Source organism: Rhodamnia argentea, chromosome 8, assembly GCF_020921035.1.
Source record: "Rhodamnia argentea isolate NSW1041297 chromosome 8, ASM2092103v1, whole genome shotgun sequence".
NCBI lineage: Eukaryota > Viridiplantae > Streptophyta > Magnoliopsida > Myrtales > Myrtaceae > Rhodamnia > Rhodamnia argentea.
Window position 1 is genome coordinate 3,742,817 of NC_063157.1, and position 22,657 is coordinate 3,765,473.

The 22,657-nt window shown below is 40.0% G+C and overlaps 2 protein-coding genes and 1 pseudogene across 4 annotated transcripts; 2 read left to right on the forward strand and 1 right to left on the reverse strand.

Moving 5' to 3' along the window:
* The first annotated feature begins 734 nt into the window (after positions 1-734).
* LOC115744803 lies at positions 735-9,778 on the forward strand. Of its 2 annotated transcripts, XM_030680165.2 has the most exons (4): positions 735-787; positions 915-1,094; positions 1,228-1,368; positions 1,506-1,678. In XM_030680165.2, the coding sequence occupies exons 1-4, from the start codon at positions 755-757 to the stop codon at positions 1,632-1,634; spliced, it is 483 nt and encodes a 160-aa protein (XP_030536025.1). In that variant the 5' UTR covers positions 735-754; the 3' UTR covers positions 1,635-1,678. The 2 variants fall into 2 exon arrangements, with proteins under 2 accessions (XP_030536025.1, XP_048140106.1); XM_048284149.1 differs by lacking the exons at positions 1,228-1,368; positions 1,506-1,678 and adding an exon at positions 9,239-9,778.
* A 5,381-nt stretch (positions 9,779-15,159) lies between these two features.
* LOC115744799 (diacylglycerol O-acyltransferase 2D) lies at positions 15,160-19,087 on the forward strand. Of its 2 annotated transcripts, XM_030680153.2 has the most exons (9): positions 15,161-15,917; positions 16,025-16,099; positions 16,236-16,321; positions 16,991-17,097; positions 17,190-17,345; positions 17,967-18,053; positions 18,161-18,258; positions 18,410-18,497; positions 18,711-19,087. In XM_030680153.2, the coding sequence occupies exons 1-9, from the start codon at positions 15,727-15,729 to the stop codon at positions 18,810-18,812; spliced, it is 990 nt and encodes a 329-aa protein (XP_030536013.1). In that variant the 5' UTR covers positions 15,161-15,726; the 3' UTR covers positions 18,813-19,087. The 2 variants fall into 2 exon arrangements, with proteins under 2 accessions (XP_048140085.1, XP_030536013.1); XM_048284128.1 differs by lacking the exon at positions 18,711-19,087 and having other exon boundaries at positions 15,160-15,917; positions 18,410-18,662.
* Positions 19,088-19,975: 888 nt separating this feature from the next.
* LOC115744709 lies at positions 19,976-22,020 on the reverse strand (annotated as a pseudogene).
* Between the last annotated feature and the right edge of the window lie 637 nt (positions 22,021-22,657).

A 22,657-nucleotide genomic window follows, 5' to 3' on the forward strand; every position in this document is an offset into this window, starting at 1 on the left:
AGCATTTAGCTCCCCATCCCTAGGCTGACTAGCCAGTCCAATGGTGGAGAATTTCAGATACATCCGATGAACCTTTATGTAACCGAAATGACTCATTTGTGGTTCAGTTTGCATCTATTCCAGGTCTAGCAGTATGGCTTCACACTTGACAGAGAAATCAAAAATAGTACTTCTTTCCTTTACCCCTATCTCTTGATAGGCTGATGGCTAATCTTAAATATGAGCGATGAGAGACAGCTAGCCGAATTATGAGTCAACCAATTGCTCTAGGATAAAGGTGGTTTACATCTTGTACTCTGCTGCACTATCTACGCAGAAGAGACGAACAGTTCGATTGAATGAAGACGATTGTAATATTATAAGCACTAAAACTTTTTGGATGGTATGACAGGGAAAACACAAATATATATCAAGAACTTGTGTAAATGATTCCAAGAAAGCATGGCTAGGTGGTTGTCATTTAATTTCCCTGCAGCAAGAAATTCAATAAAAACTGCTTCCAAGTCTGCATTTCTGTATAGAAAATTGACCATACCTCCACGACTGTTTGTCAGCCGTGAGATAAAAGTTTGTGACTGGTGAGTGCTTGGACCTACAGTTGGAGACTTCATCGTAATTCATAATTTTCAAGGAGACGTTTAGAAGGGAATGGAGGCTTGAGCATCCGAACTACTTACTCGCAAAGAATCTGAAAAGTCTGCAAATAAAATACATGGAGGAGGAAGGAGAGAAAAGTCCTGCCCCAGCGTTATCCATGCTGCAAAGAATAGACCGCCTCGGCCATTTGGTAACATGAACAGATTGTCTCCATTTATTTGCCATTCTAATTATTGATGGAAAGGAAATGAACTTGTAGAAAATTCTTTTACTCTCTCATGTTTTAAGTTTCTAAGCGCAAGGCCTTGATGAAACAGCTACAGGTTCTGGAGGAGAGGCAGAGCTCATCAGCAAGATATCCTTCAGGCCTGGCCGTGGAGAAAGTCAGAGCAAAAGAACAAGATCATTGCAAGGCCATATCATCTGCACTAGAGGAAGCTCATCACAAAGGGACATTGATGGATCGAGTGGCGATGCTCGAGGACCGAGTCTTACAGGTTCTTCCACGAATGAGTTTTATGTTCATGCCCTAATTCCGGCGCCTGAGTTATTTTTCGTAGCCCTAACCTGATTGGAAAAGTCTATTGTTTAAAGAGCTAATAGCTGATTGTAGCTCTTCTTTGGATATAGTTGAGCCTAGAGATTGAAGTCGGAAACATTTCAAAGTCAAGCTATTCCATCGTCCCGACAACAACTGAAAAGGTCAATCATTGCACTTCAGAATTGGCCGTGGTTGCCACGGAGAGTGCGGATTCGAAGGAACACCGACAAGAGAACCCACATGCTCTCTCGACACAAGTGAGCTGCTCATACCATAGCAACATTAGGCCAATGTCTTCATCAATTTGACTTAACAATTTTGGCATTATAATTAGACTCAGCTCAGTAATAACGTTGACTAATTTCAGGAAAAGGGCTGTGCAGACGAAGAAGCATGTGTTGAAAGGACAAAAATAGCAGGAAGCCAGAAAGGCAAGAGGCGGTCAATGCTGGGGAGAAGTAATTGCTTTGTGTGGTGGTCTAGACTGGGATGTTGATTCTCTCTCTCGGTAAAGTCTTCTGAATTCTGAAAGTTGAACAACTATTCATATGCCCAATTCTTCTTTTCCTGGGTATACTGAATAAGGACGCTTTCAACAGTGCAGTTCCTTTTGCCTTCCGCTCTTCAAACTCATGGTTACAGTATAACATATGTAGTTCGGTTTGGATTAAATCTGCATTTGCAATACCCATTTATGCCCCCTTTTTTTTTCTTTGTATGAATTCCTAGTGAGCAAGATAGTTTCGACCAAAAAAAAAAAAACAAAGATAGAAGAGGCAGATGAGCAAATCAAATGGGTATTGGTGCAAGTTTCTTCCTTTCATCCTGTCAAAACCAAATGACCTAAAACTTTGCAGCACAACATTAAAATCACCCTTTGGAAGCGCATGATTGCGTGAATCTATTCATATAGTTAGGTGGGTAATGAGAAAGGCATTTTGGCTCATAACCCTCAATAGAGAAGGCCACGTGAGGGAATATATATGCATAAACCTCACAGAAGGGTGGACCCAAAAGTGAATACTGATGTTAACTAGGCTTATTAGTACAAATTATAGGCAAAATTACTCGTGATTTCATATTTTGTATCATTTATCCATAATCTTCACGGCCTAAGTCCTTGAAAACACCCCAACCTTCGATTTAATCCCAATTTTGCCCTAACTATTGTGTCTAAAAAAATTTACCATCACTCTAATCCCAAATCTGTCCCGTGTCCAAAAATTGGCACTGATTTTTCAAAATTATCAATGTCAAGAGGCTGTTGTTGTTCAATGGGAAGATAAGTGCGTTTATGAAGACGTGGGTTCTAAGGGCCTGTATGGTAACACTCCCTGGAAAGTGTTTCTGTTCCGAAAGTGTTCTCGGAACACTTTCGGAACAGAAACGCGTATGATAAAAAAATGTTCCAAAACTATTCCGGAGAACACTTTTGAGGAAAAGAACACTTTTGAAGCAAAATTAAGGAACAAAAAAAACTTGTTTCTTGTTCTTCGGAACACTTTTTGGAAACAATTTGAGGGCGAGCTTGTGCAAACCACCACAGCCCACTATCGTCGGCGAGGAGTTGACGCGGCTGTCGCCACCCATCATAGGTTGCCGGCCGCCGTCGCCGGTCGCCGGACGCCCGCCGTCGGTCGCCACAGGTCACCCGCCGCCACCACCCGCCATCCGCAGGTGCCGCCGGTTGCGCGTGCCCGTTGCCCCCCGCCATCACCACCGGCCGCCACCACCACCCGTCGTCGCCGATCGCCGGCCTCCGCCCTTGCCGGCCGCCGGTTGCAAATCCTTTCTTTTGCTGAAAAAAGTGTTTTTTTTTTGTATTTTCCAAACGCATTTCTATTCTTGAAAATCGTAGCTCGGAACGTAAACACAAAAAAATGTTTCTGTTTCGAATATGTTCCCAAGAACAGAAACGTTACCAAACAGACCCTAAGTGACTTGGATGTTGATAATTTTGAAGAAATTATTGGCAATTTTTGGCTGCAGACAATTTTGGGTTTTTAGTGAAAGTTTGTGACTTTTTCTAAGACTAAAATGTTTAGGGTGGAATTGATATTGGACCTAAAGTTGAAAGTTTTTTTAAAAAAATTAAGCCTAATCTTAGCTCATATTTACTCGATTGACAAATTGAGTTTGAAATTTTATAGACTCAGCATCTCCTTTCATCTCACCTCGAAAGATTTGGTATTTACTTAGAAATAAATTTCTCTCCATTACAAAAGTTACACTGATGCCAAATACTTTATAATGATTGTCCAATACTCGTATCTTCGATTATAGAAATAAATACATTGAAGATGGAAAAATTGTCCAAAAAGTCTTTAATCTATTGTACTTTTGCCAATTCAATTATAAACCTTTCAACTTTGTCAATTCAATCATAAACTTTTTAACAATTTGCCAATGTAGTCCATCTAGTCAATTTTGACCGGAAATCAATGACATGAACATCGGCCGTGTGGTACGATTGGCGCTAACATGAACAAATTTTATTAATTGTGAGATTTTTTTTATTGTTTATTATACTTTTAATTTCTTTTTAATTTCTCCTTCTTCCTCCATCGGTTGCCCAGCCTTGGCGATGGCTAGCGATTGGCCAAAGGATACGAGGGACCTTCATTGAGGGTCAATATTTGGCCAAGAGCGATCTTGCCGTGGTTGGGTGAGGCTCGCCCTCGCCAAATCCGAGGAGGTCAAGCCTCGCTAGAGACCTACAAGGGCCGACCTTACCCGAAGCGGGCGACCTCACTAGCTAACCCTCGCCTAATCTAGCAAGGGTGAGCCTTGCCCGGGGTCGGCAAGGGTGACCTCGCCTAAGGCCGGTGAGGGCTACCCTCCAATCGTAGCCTCGGGTCATAGCTGGCGATCGCCGAGGTTGGGTGACCAATGAAGGAAGAAGGAGAAAAAGGGAAAAAAAACAATAAAACATTAAAAAATTCACAAAATATATAGAAAATCAATAAAATTTGTTCGAGTCAATGATTTCTGTCCAAAATTGGCCGGATGGGCTACATTGGCGAATTGTCAAACGGTTTAGGGCTCAATTCATTAAATTTAAAGGTTTTAAGACTGAATTGACAAAAATGAAATAGATTTAGGATTTTTTGGACAATTTTCTCTGCATGCCCATATTCTCGAGAAAGCAGTTTTCTCATATAGAATCGAATTTCAATTATCTCGGCAAACATTTTCACTAGGGGTTGAGGTGGACAAGGGAGCACAATAGTTGCTACCCGAGTATTGCCACCCCAGTTAGATGGACAAAGGTAACACAACTACCAATTGCCACCCCTGTAAGCCAAATCTAATCAAAGTGGGGAATCTCTAGCTTTATCGCTAAATAGTTGCTAACTGATTATCACAGTGAGAATCCGCCGACTTCCGCCTAGATGATAACATCGATCTTGATTTATGGAACTGAAACGAGTGAGGCTCAGCATCGTTCGGGGAAAGTTGAGGCCAGCTAGCGGCCTAACGGACTCAGTCTGATTGAGGCATGGAGATTGTCACTGTGAACATGCATGAGAGTCATTAAGGCAAAAACATAGGCAAGCAAGGACAAAATAAAGCCTGCAGCAGTCCATTTTTGGAGTGCCACCAGAAGTTAAAATACGGCAGTGATCTCTCAGTTCAAACAGACTCCTGCTTCATAGCCACCATCCATCATTGGATTCAAGAAGAAACCACCATTACTAATGGTAATTCCATTGAGAATCATGCATACAAATGTGGTTGGAAAGCTGTACCTGGAACAGTACCCTCGCTAAGCTTTGCGTGGTGAATGCGATCATAAATTACTTCGAAACTCTAATTTACGGGACAAAAGAAATCATACCGTGCTCTATTATCACAATTATGTGATGACCGGGTAAAAAAAAAAATTGAACATAAGAAAGCTTTTTAAGTTAATGGAAAATACAAACGCGTTAGTCACTGTTGTAACCTAGATCAGAACTTCTCACACACAACAATTTCAAATGGTGAATCAATATATCTTCAACCTTTTCCTACGACGAATGATTCTTAGAGGCAAGAGCATACCATGAAAGTACTTCAACTTAGGAACAATACGAACAGTCCTAAGCCGATCCCCAAAGCGTGAAAAGAACATCACTTAACAAACTTCTTCATTTTGTTGAGTTGAGACAACCCTGAACGCCAAAACGGACGATGAAGCACGTTTGATGCCTCTGGCTTGCCAGTAAATAAAAGCAATTAGCTATTGATCAAAATGCTCAAATAAATCAATTACACGAACAAGGCTGAGATGGACAGACATCCTGTGTTCTTTATTTTTTTTTTTGGTCAAAGACCGACATCGTGTGTTCAAAAGCATCACAAATGCGGCATTTGTGCCATCTCTATAACAGTTAATGTTGCGTTAGCTCAATGAGAGAGCACTCACCTCAATATCAAATCCGGGTTTAGTAGTGCCTTCTCTATAACAGTTAAAATTGCATTAGCTCAGTGAGAGAGCACTCACCTCAATATCGGATCCGGGTTTAGTAAACACGATATCAAATCATGAGCCTCCGGTATGGAGGCCGGCGAGGACAGATTCATTGGGTTGTTCTCGACGTTGAAGGCATGTCCTCCAGGTTTGCCTAATGGATGTTTTCCACTAGTGACACAAAAGAAAAGGACACAACCAAAATTAAACATATCAATTGCTGGACTTTGGCGCCAACGAAGTATCTCAGGTGCTCCCCATCTCGAGGTTTCACAACCTCCAAGATAAAAAAAAGCCATCACTATTGAGACGATATACAGATGAATATGATAGATTCACCAGTCAATGAATGGAGACAATGGCTTTAAATCTCCACAAACTTTACCACCACATAAAAAGCAATACAGCGCAACCTGACTTCCAACATAACGTACATTTTAAGAGGAGAGATTGCTCTAACAAGTAAAATTATCAGTTTGATGTTTTTGGCCAGTAATCTGGAGATGATTATCACAGTATTGATTCAGATTATGCACAGATCAATCTTGACAAAAAGAAGATCAAAGTTCTGGATAAAACTATCATGAGCACTTAATGGTAGCATGATATCCATGAAGGCAATTAATTATGCCTATATCAGGTAGCTTAGCAACTAACGGTTCCCAGTAATTAAGACATTTTGCGGCTTTAAGTTTCCATGGACTATTCCCAAGCGATGCAAATGGCCGAGTCTTGATGCCACTTCCTAGTATAAAGTAGATAGCATTATGAATAAAAACAACAGTACATGCGGCACCAGCCAAATAGTACCTTGGCCACTCAAAATCATCACGAACAAAATTATAAGTTTACTAGACAAACAAAACGTGGACTCCATAGGAAAAGCTGGCATAGGATTCTGTCACCGTATCAATCACATCACCATTTTAAATGAGTGTATAAGGATTCTGTAGCATTCATGAATAAAAAAGACAGAAGGTATACTGGTTCTACCAAAATGGAAAGGCACAATGCCTACTTGATTTTCCATTGGAAGAAGACAACAAATACAAATATGCAGTTATATGAAGCTAGAGATCTCTATCTCTATGAGATGAGTCACTTATGTAAGTACAAAAGGGTCCATGGGGGTAGTGATCTCTATGAAGTGCATCTGAGGTCACGCACACATAATTATTGAAGCGAAAAAGGAGAAAATCCAGGATGCTTCAGGGTCTTCCCTTATTTTGAATTGGGGTCAGAACCAAAATGGAGAAGGGGGGATTGATCCAGAGGGGAGCGAGGGTCGATTTTGCGAAGAAGAGGAAGGAGAAGGGGGGATTGATCCAAGATTACATGCGAATCAAGGAATTGGGGAGGATCTGAGGGGGAATCGAGAAGGGGTCTTTGCAAAGATTTGAAGTTTCTCCTTTTTTGCTTCCATAATTTTACTCCATAGATCCTCTCCGAAAACATCGACCTGCAGTCCCTGACGGGGGCTAATCAGTACCTCAGTTTGCTTCAGGGTCTTCACTTATTTTGAATTAATTTGCTTCATATTGTTGTCGTTGATATTAGGTGGCTAATCAGTACCCGTAGAAGAGTCGGAAGTGATGACCGTGACGGGGGTTTCCTCGTGCAAGCCATGTCATACTGGACAGAACATCCAGGATCTTATTTGCTCTACAAGAAACCAAATCCAACATGATTATCGAGAGAAGAAGGCGGCCCGAGTGTTTGCCGTCACGGAAGGTTCTACCGAGTCGAGCAAGTCCGAAGAGACTCTTCCATCTTGGGCTCGACCAGATGTCGATGGGCCTCCTCCATGGGCTTGGAATAGAAGACAATACACAACAGATTATAGTGGTTCAGCTTTTGGTAAAGTCTACGTCCACTCTTCCACACTATCAGCCTACTGGTAGGATTTTATTAAATAATCAAATGAGAGATTACACAAAGATGTGATGACTCAAATACAAGTACTTCCAACAGAAGTGAGTGCTGCTTTTACCAAAGCAATCCTACTCTACACACTTGACTATGTATTACACTTCTCACAAGATTTCACTTACGCTCGAGTAGACAATATAGAATAAGTGTAGCTCTCTTGAAATATGGATGATGATCTCTTCATCACTTTTTGCTTCTCTTCGAACCTTGTGCTCTTTATAGACTCCCCGTCTTCTAAGCTTCCTCTTGGACAGTACCACACAGTAGATCAATCTTCAAAACTAGCTGTTAGTTGATTATCGAGCAATGATTACGTAGCTGTTGAGGTAAGAGGAATTAGAGATTTGAGAGTATGTGTTCGCCCATACAATCAAATCCTTGAGATAATAAATCAAGCTTCTAACAAAGGAAATTATCTATAGAGTGATTGCCAATCAACCAAGAGACATATAGAAAGTTATGAGAATATTTTTGTGATTTGTTGGACAATCAATATAACTTAGGAACGAAACACCAAACCAGATTATTGATCATTAGTGATGGATATTTTTCTGATAGTCAAACAAGAATAAGATTATAGTAACAATGAGGAACAAGAATAAGCAAACCTAGTACTTTTTCTTTGCCTGCTCTCTTGAGAGGCTGATGGCTATTTTTCAATACGAAGAATGAAAGACTGCTAGACGAAATATGACTACATGAGTCTAGTTTGATTAATGGCAAAACAAAATCGCACAACCAATTGTTCTAGAAGATCGAGTTTATGATAGAATCGATGCGGTTTCCGTCTTGTCCTCTTTTGCACTATCTACGCGGAAGAGACGAACAGTTCGATTGAATGATGACGCTTGTAATATTATAGTCACTGAAACTTTCTGGATTGGATGGGATATATGGGTAAATGGCTCCAAGAAAGCATGGCAAGGTGGTTGTCATTTAATTTCCATGCAGCAAGAAATTCAATGTAAACTGCCTCAAAGTCTGCATTTCTTTATTGAAAATCGCCCATACCTCCACGACTCTGTTTGTCAGCCGTGTGCTCAAAGTTTGTGACTGGTGTGGACCTACAGCTGGTGACTTCGTCGAAATACATAGTTTTCAAGCATATGTTTAGAAGGGAATGGAGGCTCGAGCATCCGGAAAACGTGCTCTAAGAATCTGAAAATAGTTTGGGAACGAAATTCATGGAGGAGGAAGGAGAGAAGAGTCCTGCCCCGGCTTTACCCGTGCGCCAAAGACTAGACCGCCTCGGCCATATGGTAACAGGAACAGATTGTCTCCATTCATTTGCCATTCTAATCATTAATGGGAAGTGATTGAACTTGTGTAACTGATAGAAGGTCTTAGCAAATCTTTTTATTCTCTGATGTTTTAAGTTTCTGAGCACAATGCCTTGATGAAAGAGCTACAGGTTCTGGAGGAGAGGCAGAGCTTATCAGAAAGAAATTCTTCAGGACTGGTCGCGGAGAAAATCCTTGCAAAAGAACAGGATCATTGCAAGACGATACCATCTGCACTAGAGGAAGCTCATCACAAAGGGACATTTATGGATCGAGTGGCGATGCTCGAGGACCGAGTCTTACAGGTTCTTCCACGAATGAGTTTTATGTTCATGCCCTAATTCCGGCTCCTGAGTTATTTTTCCTAGCCCTAATCTGATTGGAAAAGTCTACTGTTTGAAGAGCTAATAGCTGATTGTAGCTCTTCTTTGGATATAGTTGAGCCTAGAGATTGAAGTCGGAAACATTTCAAAGTCACGCTATTCCGCCGTCCCGACAACAACTGAAAAGGTCAATCATCGCACTTCAGAATTGGCCGTGGTTGCCACTGAGAGTGCGGATTCAAAGGAACACCAACAAGAGAACCCACATCCTCTCTTGTCACAAGTGAGCTGCATGCAGATACCGTAGCAACGTTAGTCCTATGTCTTCATCAATTTGACTTGGCAATTTTGACATTGTACTAAGAGACAGCTCGGCAATAATGTTGACTAATTGCAGGAAAAGGACTGTGCAGCTGAAGAAGCATGCGCTGAAAAGACAAAAACAGCAGGAAGCCAGAAAGGCAAGAGGCGGTCAATGCTGGGGAGAAGTAAGTGGTTTTGTGTGGTGTTCTAGACCGGGATGTTGTTTCTCTCTTTCAGCAAACTCTTCTGAATTCTGAAAGTTGAACATTCTATTCATATGCCCTATTCTTCTTTTCCTGGGTATACTGAATAAGGACACTTTCAATAGTGCAGTCCCTTTTGCCTTTTGCTCTTCAAACTCGTGGCTACAGTTTAACATTTGTAGTTTAGCTGCATTTGCAATGACCATTTGTGCCCCTTTTTTCTTTGTATGAATTCCTAGTGAGCAAGGTAGAAGAGACGGATGAACAAATCAAATGGTTATTGGTGCAATTTTCTTCCTTTCATCTTGTCAAATCCCCATGACCTAAAGCTTTGCAGCAACATTTAAATCCCTCTCTGAATGCTTACATAACTGTGTGAATGTATTCATATAGTTAGGTGGATCATGGAAAGGTTTTTAGGTAATAGCTCTTAATAGACAGATGCGGGGGAATACTTAGACATGCATCAACCTCATAGAAGTGTGGACCCAAAAGTGAGTCCTGATGTTAACTTGGCTTACTAATACAAATCATGCGTAGAATTATTCACAATTTCATATTTTGCATCATCTATGCTTGATCTTTACGGCCTAGTTTCCTAAAAAAAAAGCCAAATTTTAGGTTCAGTCTCAATTTTGTCCTTGGCTTTTTTTACTTAAGTGAAATCACAAACTTTCACTTTGATCCCAAATCTGAGATAATTGTCAAAAAAGCCCCGACTCTACTATATGGCGGCCAATTCAGCCCTAAACTTTTTAATTGCATCAAATTAGTCATAAACCTTTTTGACGATTTGCCAATTTAGTCGTAAACCTTCTATTTGCCAATTTAATCTTAAACCGATAATTCAACAAAAGGATTACATTGAAAAATTGTCAAATAGTTTAGGATTAAATTGACAAATCGTCAAAAGGTTTAGGATTAAAGTGGCATAATTAAAAAGTCTATAACTGAGTTGGTCATCGTACGAGAAGTTTAGGACTTTCGAGATAATTTTGGCCCCAATTGCTTCTAAAAATCGGAATTGATTTTTTCAAAATTGTCAAGGTGAGGAGGCTACTATTGTTCCATATGAAGGTGATGGGTTTGGTGAAGATGCATGTTCTCATAATGAACTTCTAACTGGCCCTTATGTTGATTATCTTGAAGAAACTAGTGGTGATTTTTGGACACGTGGCAAATTTGGTGTTATGGAAAAAAATTGTGATTTTTTTAATACCAAAAAATATTTGGATTGGAATTAAACCTAAAGTTGAGAGTTTTTTTTAGGGAATTAAGCCTAGTCTTAACTCATATTTTACTTGATTGACGAGACGAGTTAGCAATTATATAGACCTATCATCTACTTTCATCTCCCCTCGAAAGATTTGTTATTTCCTTAGAAAACAATTTCTCTCTATTGAAAAAAGTTACACTTAATGAAAATGTTTGAACATAATTTACAACTAATTTTTTCAATATTCGCATCTTTGATTATAAAGGAGAACACATTGAAAATTGCAATTTTTTATTAGCTAAATAACCCTCTTTAAATCTCCGTGTCGATATAATTTTCATTCTCTAGTAAAAACCTTAAAGAAGAAAGCAATCCTTATAGTAGGTTGCGTTTGGTAGTCCAGATAAAACTCAAGATATGATATATTTTATATTATTCTGTGTTTGGTAGTTGTTCAGGATAAAATAAAAAGGGATTTATGGGGATAAAATTATCCTAGGGGAGGGGTGGGATAGAGCTGGATTGGATTTCGCTTATCCATAACACCATAAATTACACGCTCAAGTCACTCCTCTCAACCACGCCTAGTTGCCACTCTGGCGTCGGGCCGCCTCTCTGATTGTGGTGGACAGCTTCTCTGGCGGCAACGGGGTAGCTCCCCGACGGAGGCGAGGCTACCGGTGGGTAATAACATTCTCTTTCGTTGGACAAAACCATCAGGAAGAGTCTAAATTCTCTCGTCTTTCAGAAACGTGAAAGGGTTGTGAATTAAAGTCTCTTGGTATGAGAGAATCTCTTTAGACATTCTGTGTGGCTGAAATCCTCCTTGGACAAGCTCAAAATGCTCGACTGCTTATCAACATTCTCAATGAGAAGCTTCAACAGAGGGGAGCTTCGATAGTGTGCCAAACGACCCCACCATAATCAACTTTTCCTACATAGATAGTAAATTGCACGCTTGCGATTTCTAGAAATATCAACGGGAGTATCAGAGCAATGTTTTTTTTTCTCCCTCATTTAACAAGGAGAGGGATGTTGCACACAAGAACACGAACTTCTACAGAGACACAAACTTTTAGATGATTTCACTCACCTTACCAAGTTGATAAAACATGGACAGGAGGTTGCTGTTTGTTAATGTACTAAATCAACTATATCTCGTGCCAAATTCATCGTTATCCACTTGTTAGAACATGAGCAAGTACGCGTACTTTTGAACATAGATAGAGTGAAAACAGCTTAGGGTCGGGAGATTCTCAAAATAGGATGTAAACCAGCAGGCCAAACTTCCGGATATTTTGTAAACTTAATGCTTGTTGCAGACATTTGAAACTTGTGAAACCGATAAACGGAGTGTTCATTACGAGGAGATCATGGTAAAACTATGCATTTTATCCTCTGTTTTTAACACTTCAACGTGCTAAAACAAGATTAATCAGCCATGGGTAGCTTAATTGTTTCCTAAGGCTAAAGGCATCTTCAGTTTTTACCAAACAATAGATATGATAAGATATAAAGATATCCAACTTTAAATCTACATTCACCAAATGATAGATAGAATAGGATCAAATCCGCATTCACCAAATGGTAGATAGATATGGTAACTTTGGGAAGCTGAGCATGTAATTCATAAAAGAAGATGGGACTGTGGGATTTTTTTTTTATGATGCTCGACGAAGTCACGCGTCCTCAGTAGAACCTCAATGGCGCCGAAACATCCAGAAGTGTTTTCTTACATGGTTTACCCTTCCAAAATCCTATGCATGTGGCGGTCGGTAGGCCAATTCAGTTTGAGAAAACCTCTCAACCCACCATGGAAGAGGTACACATTTTTCGGAAGACCCAACACTAAGCTCTCTTTTCCTCCCCTCGAACGATTTGGTATTTACTTTAGAGACTACATTCTCTCCATTTCAAAAACTATAAACATGCTTTGTAATGATTTTTTTTTTAAGTACTAGAACCATTATTTATAACACTTAGTGCATTGGAAATTGTGATTTTTTTTGCTAGCTAAACAGCATTCCATAGGTCTTGGCGATTTGTCACGATTCCAAGCCATCGCGCCGCCGCCGAACTCTCAATGGCCGCACTCGTGTCGCCGAATCGAGTACACGATATACAAAAAAAATTTCTTGTCTGATGGGTTGTGCTCTCTAGTAAAGAAGTCATTATAAAAATTAAAATACATGATATCGCTCTGTATTTTGGGGTTATTCCCTAAACTTTCACTTGTTACACATTATTCTTTGAACTTTCATTTTGTTGTATTCATTGGCCTTCCGTTATTTTTACCGTTAGCATGCGCAATACACAGAACTTTATTATTATTATTGGTCGATTCAATACAAAGAACTTTTGAGAGGTAGAATCATATTTCAATCTCTTCTTTTTCTTTTTCTTTTTGCAGAAATCTCTCATGTAACCTTAAATGGCATACGATAATGAAAAATTATAGGAAAAAGGGAGAAAATTTAATGAACTGACAACATAGTACTAACTATAAAAATTAAATATCCACTATACCAGCAAGGAACTTGTTAATATTTGTTGAATACATTAGTAGGACTAAACCAGATATCTTAAGAAAGAGAAACATGATTAAGCAAAAATGGAAGACGCCTTAATAATGAAAGATGAAATTAGAGAAACTGGACACTCAATATGTATTAAAAACATGTACTTTAAAAGGTAAATAAAACAATTATGTATTTTTAAAAGGTAAATGAAAAACTGATTGCTCGATAGAAAAATATCTTGAAAGATCACCTTATATTTTCTTATTCATTCTTACCTCAATGAAAAAAAAATTCTAAAAAAGAATTTAGACTAATGAATTCGTGTTTATTGTTGTATAAAATATCTAATCTTCTACAAAAGTGGCTATATTTATCGAGTTTTAGCATTCTATATTACTATTGATATTTGTTTTTTCTATTATTAGTATAGAGTCAATTATTTTAGCTTTATCCATTTTTCTATCTTAAACGTCGTGCGAATTGCACATGCTAACGGAAAAAAAAAAACACGACAAAAGATTAATGATCGAAGCAAAATAAAAGTTAACTTTGAGGAGAAAAATGTGTATTATCTTTGAAGTCTTGGAGGGATTTTGAATACTTTCTCAAAGAGAATATATTGATATTGGTCAGTAATTGATGAAAACTCTTTTTAAAAATTAAAAAGGATATGTTCACTAGAAGTCCTAAGACTTGTTATAAAAGTGCAATTGAATACTAAAACTTGTCAAATTTATACAATCAAGTCCTTCTGTTAATTCCGTTCAATTTGACTAACGGAAAATGCGAACGCGAGTCTTTTTAAAATATTTTATGTTTCCTACATCGCGATGAAGTAGCTTAAACAATGTTATTTTAGTCCAAATTTAAATTTAAATTTAAATTAATTTTAAAAATAAAGTTTAAAAAACCCACCCAAAAGTAGAACAGCTGTCATTGTTCTGCTTTTGGGCAAAAGTTTAGAAGGACCGGCAATAATGAGAAAGCGGCCGCCAGGGCCTGGTCAAGGACCGGCGGCTCTCGCCGACCGTAGGCGACGGCTGCCAGTGGCGACAGGGCTGTTCAGATCTTGTTTGGAATGTCATCTTCATGTCAGTCTTGTTCGGGGCTGCTCAGATCTTGTAGCAATTCTAGACGATCTCGCCACACGTGGTCGCATCTTTCCCAGGTGTGGTTATTTCCACGAGGGACCATTTTGTGAGAACAATCAGAAGTCGGTGGGAATCATTTGTTTTCCTCCCGTCAATCTGCACCATCAGTTGATTGCACGACCCAGCCGTGGATTGCCATTGACACCAAGATCTGAACAGCCCCGCCCGCCACTGGCAGCCCTCGCATGCTGTCGGCAAGGGCCGTCGGGCCCCGGCCATTTCCCTACCATTGCTGGCCCTTCCCGTCAGTGGTGGAGCGGTAGCGTCGCCACCTTTGGGCGGGTTTTTTTAAAAAAATTTACCTTTTTTTAAATTAATTTAATAAAAATCAAATTAAAAATCAAATTTAAATTTAAGAGATCTCGTTCTAGTCACGTCATCTAGGAAAGAGAAGTTTTTTTAAAGTTACGTTAATATTTTTCGTTAGACAAATTATATGAGATTAATAAAAGTACTCGATTGTAATTTTGAGATTTGATTATATTTTTTTTATAAGTTTTAGAATTTCGATTGCAAATTTTAAGACTTTTATAAACATATCTAAAAAAAAAGAGAAAAAAAAGGCAAATAATGGCAGCTCTTGGATATAGGCTTGGTCAGTCTCGAACCACACCTTGGATATAGGCTTGGTCAGTCTCGAACCACACACGTCAATCCCCAAGGACGTCATCGGAGGCACGCGTCCCTTCGCAAACCAAAACGTTGGACGAACGCCGCCGAAGCTTCGATTTTTAATGCCGCCAAGTTGAGTGGCAGAGTCAAACTCATAGGCGCAAGCCGCTTGCGGTAACCGGGTCCTTCGGTTTTACCCAGTTATCTACTATCACGCCTTGGACCCAAAAAAGAGAGAAATTTCATCATCCCCATTGAAAACAATTCGTTCTTTAGTTGTTTTCAGCAGCCTGTCACCTGCAATGTCTGTGGCGGGACCACGTGAGAGACTTCCAGTAGAGTGCGGAGGTGGGAAATCCCATAAAAGCACGGGTGTTCTCCCGAAAAGGATGCTGGTGATGGTGGTGGGGAAAATCATGATTTGCCCTTTCTTGTGAAAAAGCAGAAAGAACTCTTTCTTGGGACTTTTTTTTCTTTCTGGGTTGAAATTCTGCGAATCCCCGGTGGCACATTGATTCATCGCTGTTGCAGGTAATAGAAAAGCGGAATTTTTTTTTTTTTTTGGTTTTTTTGGTGGGTTTTGGTTCATTTCGGGAGAGATGGGCGAGGAGAGCAAGGTTGATGAAGATCATCTGAAGAAGCTGAGAGTCTTAAATGGAAGAGAGGAGTTTCCGTCGTCCAATTTGTGGCACACTATGGTGGCTTTAGGGATTTGGTTGGGTGCTATTCACTTCGTCTCCCTACTGGTCCTCTTCTCTTTCTTCTTCCTTTCTCCCTCCAAAGCCCTTCTGTGAGCTCTCTCTGCTCTTTGCTCTTTCCTTAATTTTGTTTTTGCCTTTTGGGGTCAAAAGTTTGCTTGTGCATCATTAAAAGCTGTTCGGTTTTTTGACTGATCAGGGTTTGTGGGTTGCTCGTGATATTTATGTTCCTTCCAATTAATGATAGAAGCAGATTAGGCAGAAAGTTGTCGAGGTACTCTTACCTTCTTATCTCCTTTTCCTCTCCTTTTGGTCTTGTTTCTCAGAGCTGATGAACTGATTTTCTGAGTAATTTCGTATTGGGTTGTGGAGAATGTGATTGATTTGGGGATGGTGGGTTTGGTCTTCAGGTACATATGTAAACATGCTTGCAGTTATTTCCCTGTTACTCTGCACGTGGAGGATATAGAAGCCTTTGATCCTAGTCGCGCCTATGGTCAGTCCCTCGCATTCTTCTTGTTCTTCCAGTTGATTTAATAAAAATAGGTTTGGGTGAAAGGGTTGATGAATATGGTATCAATGCCGAAGATTTAAGGTTAAGGGTAATCAAAGGTCATTTTGAAGTAACGGATAGTTGTTGGTCAGTGTAGCTGTGTAAAGTAGGCAGATGGACTTACTCTGCTAGCGTTTCAGTTGCTTTTCTGATAAGGGCTTGGCCATGACGCGTCTAATTGGGGAAAGATGAGGATTGGTTGTTTAAGTCATGATAGTTCCAGTATGAATCAATGAAGCGACGGCATGGAATACCACGGGATCAGATTGTTGTGTGTTTGCATCCCTTTGAGTTGTAACAGCATTTCTCTTGATCAAATTGTTCTGTCTTGTGGGTGTTGATTGAGATGCAAGAGAGAACATGACCTATTCATCAGTGTTTATGTCCAATTTAATCTGCATTAGAAATATATGATACAACGTTATTTGAAGATCAGGCTGATGATGCCACTTTTTGTATTTCTGGGCTTCTGATTAGCCTATGAACTGTGAAGAGCAGCCGGCTAATGCCCAACTTTTTCTTCTTCTGAACTTCTTATTAGCCTAAGAATCTTTGAGATATTTTTTTTGTCTCGTATGCGCAAATTAACTATTCAAATATATGTGCATGCAGTTTTTGGATATGAACCACATTCAGTACTTCCAATTGGTGTTGTTGCGCTTGCTGATCTCACTGGTTTCATGCCTCTCCCGAAAATTAAAGTCCTTGCTAGTAGTGCAGTAAGATCTTTTCCCCTTAGCCATTCCAGTTGTTATGCATTTTATGGAGCCTTTGTTTTCTGTCTAATCACGTAGTGGAGAAAACTCCGTAGGTGTTTTACACTCCATTTCTGAGACATATATGGACATGGTTGGGTCTCACGCCGGCAACTAAGACAAACTTCATTTCCCTATTGGGTGCTGGCTACAGCTGTATCATTGTGCCCGGCGGTGTACAAGAGACCTTCCTCATGGAGCGTCATTCCGAGGTCTAACTCTCTGAACTCCATCTTTTCTTGTCACAATTCAGCTCACTCTATCAGGCAACATGTTTCGCTGAATTGACACCTTTTTGCCAATTTTTAGTGGGATCAAGGATGATTGATTTTTTGGCATGATAAATAGCATTCATTAGTTCACTGCCTGGTATGCTGGATATGGTTTGCTTAGTAAAGATATTGTATCTGGAGAAGTTGAAGGATACTTTAGTTGCACCCCCTCCTGCGCCCTAAACATAGTCATTGCTCAATTTTGACAGTTCAAAAATACTTTTTGGACAAGAATATGGGGTAGTTATCAATGCTTGATCTGGGATTATGCAGTGATAAATGGAATAGGATTGAGGATTCACAAATGCGGTAAGCCGTGAGCTCTACCTCAACTATATGTTTCCACTTTCTCCTTTCTGTATTGGGAACTTATAAATGGTTATTGAGTCCCCATTGCACAAGCAGCTTCCTTCTCCAGCGTAGACAGAACCGACACATAAGAATAGTTTGAATGTACTATATGAAACAACAGAATTCAGCCAGCGATTTGTTTATCGTCCTTTTCTCTGTATATAATAGTCCAAATAGAATTCTAACATGTGCAATCATTTCCTTTTGTAGATTGCATTTATTAAATCAAGAAAAGGATTTGTGCGGATAGCCATGGAGATGGGCTGCCCCCTGGTTCCAGTTTTCTGCTTCGGTCAAGTAATTTCTGTCTTCGCCTCTTCTCCGCTCTAATTCGTTGTCTGATGCAGCTTGTTTGATTTACTAACTAAAGCGCACATATCTTTTTTGTCCTTGTCTTGCTACAGTCAAATGTCTACAAGTGGTGGAAGCCTGGTGGGAAGTTGTATCTGCAATTTTCTAGAGCAATTAAGTTTACGCCAGTTTTCTTCTGGGGAATCTTTGGGTATGTTGATGATTTCCAATGACTCTCTTTGCTGAATTAGGAAAGATGAGATTGTGGGATTGTTGATGATTTTCAATGAGACACTCGTCTATAGTACAACTGTAATGCTCCCAAACATCCATTAGTATGTTACGTGGTTTTCTCTTCACAGATCTCCTTTACCCTTCCAACATCCAATGCATGTGGTGGTCGGTAGACCCATTGAGTTTAAGAAAACCTCCAAACCCACCATGGAAGAGGTAAATCTTGTTGGTTTTTGTCTTCTGAATATACTTTGCTGCTTTTGTTTACCTGACTTCACATTTACACAACAAAAATGGAGTTCTGCACTCATTCTTCTGAACAATCCGAAACTTGGATGCTTAAAGTGTCTTAATGTCGTGGCCTGACAAAAGTTGACACATACCATGTGGTTTATACTGCTACTTGTGATCTCAAATTCCATTTGGCAGGTCGACAAGGTGCACGGCAAGTTTGTCGAAGCATGCAGAGACCTCTTTGAAACGCATAAGGCACGGGTTGGCCATGCCGATATTGAGCTAAAAATTCTTTGAACATAGCTTCGATTCATTTTCATTTACTGGAGACCTTGTTTATATGTTTCAATCAATGAGGACTAATGAAACTCTTAAGAGAGGGCAATTGGATTTACTGTACATTCCAGCATCCCATGTCCTATTGGGGGTGGCTAATAAGGTCTGAATACAATGATGTTAGTCTTGTTCCTTCTCTCTATTTTGTGGCTTCCATTATGTATACAACCTTCACAATCGATTACAGTTCTGCTTCAACATAGCTGTTGATTTTGCTTCTCAAGATCCTTCCAACACTTGACATCCAGTTGGCCCTAACATAGCGGGCCATTTGAGGTGACACAAATAGTCTCTGATACTTCCTCTCCTGGTCACCCTGCACTGTGGTGCGCATTCTCTAATTATGCAAAATTACAACGGCGACGGAAGATATTGCGCTGAAATTGAAGGGCCACCAAAATTTTAACCCACCCCTAAGTTTCCCATTAACCTAAATGATAAAGCAGTTAATCTATTGGAGAACAGGAAGAGCAACTGACCACGTACAATGTTGTTCCAAACCGAACTTACGCTCCACAGAGGCAACGGTGACTTGCTTTCTATCGGGCAGGCTACGTCATCCATCCCCTTTGCATTACAAGTTGGTGTTGCCTCAAATGATTTTTCCAAGAGCTACCTCCTTTGAAGCTTCCCTTGGGGCACTCGGAACAGGTTTACTACCTACTATTTAAGCCTACGGCTTGCTGACTGGTACATCCACGAGATGAACGTAAATCTAACGAGAAGCGAACACCATCAGCTCGATTCGTAGCATATGCAGCACATATTCACCAATTTTTCATAATACTGGTTCGGTTGCAAGCTTTTTGCACTACTGTATAAGAAAACTAAGGTCCTCCCATACCATCCTAATTTTCAAACAAACCATGAGTACCATCAGTACCTAAATAGAAGGATCAAACCAAGATGCACAAGCAATATCACTACAAGCAGGCTTCTACCAAGATGCCAATTCAGGTTGAGAAGCTGAATAAATATCGTTACATCCCACTGCTGTTGCTAACAGGGAACGACCAAATATCCGGCTGCATAACTTGGCCATGCACAATTGACGCCAGGAAAAAGAACCATGATGAGTGTTATGGTCGATGCACAAAAGGAGGGATGCCTTATTTTCCACATTCGTCGCTGAATCAATCCAACATGAGGCAAAATGCATCCACCCTCCATGAAGATAGTTAGCCGAAAGAAAGTCAAGCTACTAGCCACATGAAGATGGTTGACCAAACTGTTAGTGCAACCGAAGCCAAGGTGTGCGTCCACAGCATCACAATAGAACACTGGCTATCACCTACTCCAAACAACTGGGTCATCGTGCCTTCCGAAAAAGTAAGTTTATATCACTGATCCAATGCCGTAAACGATCCACCTGATCATGACCAAAAGTATTGGTCAATTTGCTAGTTGAGAATTGCGAGCTGACCATACCTATGTTTGTCGCCGGAGGAAGGGCACAGTGTAGAAGGAGAACAAACAGATATATTGGATCTTCATGCACCAGACCAAGGTACAGCGCACCTTTCACGATGACAATCCCGACGATAGGAAGTAAGATGTACGCAACCACTACAACTGCGGCAGTCAGAAATAGCTGAACGCCTGAACCCCTCAATCCTGAAACACCACCCAGACTTTTAAGTGTCCATTTTCGAGGTCAGGAACAAAAAACCATGCCAATCTAGGGACTTCAGTTTCACTTGCTCTTGATTACTGATGCTTACAACCAAAGAAGGGATATCCAAACGAGTCTTTTATGCTATCGTACCTCTGAGAAGATTTCCTCCCATGATCAAGGTAACAGCAGGGTGGCTGCATCCCTGTAATAGTAGTGTCAGAAACTTGGACCAGAACAACTTCATTCTCTTCTGAAGAAAATCTTTCGATGTCCCGATTAAGAAAGTTACCACTTGAAAGTATTACCATATTGCAGAAGTACCAAAATCAAGGTCGAAATCAAGGTTTTGGGTTAAACAAGTTAAGATGTGACAGGAATATTCTGCAAACTGCTACTCGTACCGCCATACATGAAATCGAAAGCCTAAAGGTTACACTTGCTGCACGCCAAACAATCACCAAGCTACCAGGAAGAGGAAATTATCAGATAGTGAAGTATCCAGTAACCAATGGTTCACTGGTGTCGGAAAGCTGGGAAATAAAGAAAAGAGAAGAGAAATATGCAGTCGAATCTGACTTGGTTACATCTGCAAGCAAAAATAGTCCAGGATAATTATGCGGTGAAAACCCGATAAAAACTCAAAACTTTTATGGTAGCCGCGTGTGTAGGAGTCAATAGAGAGATGCTAAACAAATACATCATTACATTCTGTGTTATGGTAGCATAGAATTAAACTGCATGACAAGCTAACAAAACATGAACTCGATACTTGAACCAGCATGTTTGGAGCTTTTCATGCGTTTTTAGCTACAGAAGATTAGCTAGAAGCAAGAGCAATTACCCCAGTAAAGGAGCAGAGTCTTCTATGACTCTTAAGGGAGCGCCAGTGCCAATCAGTAAACCTCTGATGTGTGGAACGTTCCCACAATAAATCCGACAATCTACGACATGGTGAGAAATTAGATCAGCAAGACATCTCACTCACGACAAAATGAAATATTTAAGCGAGAAATTTTCTCGAATCAGTGGTCACACTGAGTGTATACTATTAATCCATCTTGACGACAAGCTCCTCAATACTTCATTTCCGGAAAAGACGATACCCCCTATCAACAATTCGGAGTAAGTTTATACACAAAATAGAAAGAGGGACAAAAAAGCAAATGCAGAGCAGAGACAGAGATTACCGCTGCAATAGTTGACGGTACCAAAATGTCTGGAGATTGATATTCTTCGGGATCTTCATTAAGCATTGCTTGATTTCCATGGAGTTGAGACCTGCCATGGAAATCTGAGAGTGATTAAATTGCTTGAGAAAGTTATATCTACTGACTTGTCAAGATACCCTCATGAGGAATAGCTCTCAAGATAAACAAAGTTTAACATATTATTTCAGAGTCGGTTTGAATTACCTGGCTATTCGCCTCAGGTTTTACCAAAGGAAGCGTAAATTCATCCAAGTCACCGGTAGAGGTGCACTTTGTTGATGAAAGAAGTGCTTCAGGGCACTCTTGGACAAACTCCTTCATACCTGTTGTAGATTCTGTATCTTTCACCGATACTTCTATCTTCCCATCTTCTCTTGTTATACTACTTGCGGACACCGGCAAGATGTTGAAAACATAAGACCACAAGTAAACAGCTCCCACCTGACATGTAGGAAGACAATTCATTCATCAACTCAGAAGTGTGCCTGAAGGACACATGATTCTCAAGGGAAAAGAAAGAAGATACAAATAAAATTCCAAGAGTTCCTTGCTCACACATGCATATGAGCACATGCTACGTACTATAATGCAGTAGCACACCGTAGGTTTCTTCATCACTACTATAGAAACAAGACATTAACTGTCACACCCCTGATCCTACAAGAACAAGGCAATGACACGGCCATCCTTTCTCTCAAAGGATGCAGCCTCAAAAATAACACTGCTCAACCCGATATCAATATATATACATTCACATATATACGATAAAAAGGTCTTGCGGTTATAGTAAGTGAGCTTTCTAAAAATCTTCAAACAGACCTATACATACATTCATCAAAAGAGCTATCTCTAAAGCTCAACACACCTACGTACACTTTGTAGCAAAAATTCCCCTACCCAAAAATCCTTCAGCTAACGTTATTCTCGCGTTCTACCGGCGACTCGCTGAACCCGAAAACAAATGAAATGGAAGGAGTGAGCTA

Coding starts and splice junctions, on each gene's coding strand:
- LOC115744803 (XM_030680165.2), top strand. CDS start 755: ATGCTGCAAAGAATAGACCGCCTCGGCCATTTG. Junction 788..914: donor TAGACCGCCTCGGCCATTTG/GTAACATGAACA, acceptor TTGATGAAACAG/CTACAGGTTCTGGAGGAGAG. Junction 1,095..1,227: donor TCGAGGACCGAGTCTTACAG/GTTCTTCCACGA, acceptor CTTTGGATATAG/TTGAGCCTAGAGATTGAAGT.
- LOC115744799 (XM_048284128.1), top strand. CDS start 15,727: ATGGGCGAGGAGAGCAAGGTTGATGAAGATCATCTGAAGAAGCTGAGA. Junction 16,322..16,990: donor TGATCCTAGTCGCGCCTATG/GTCAGTCCCTCG, acceptor ATGTGCATGCAG/TTTTTGGATATGAACCACAT. Junction 17,098..17,189: donor AAGTCCTTGCTAGTAGTGCA/GTAAGATCTTTT, acceptor AAAACTCCGTAG/GTGTTTTACACTCCATTTCT.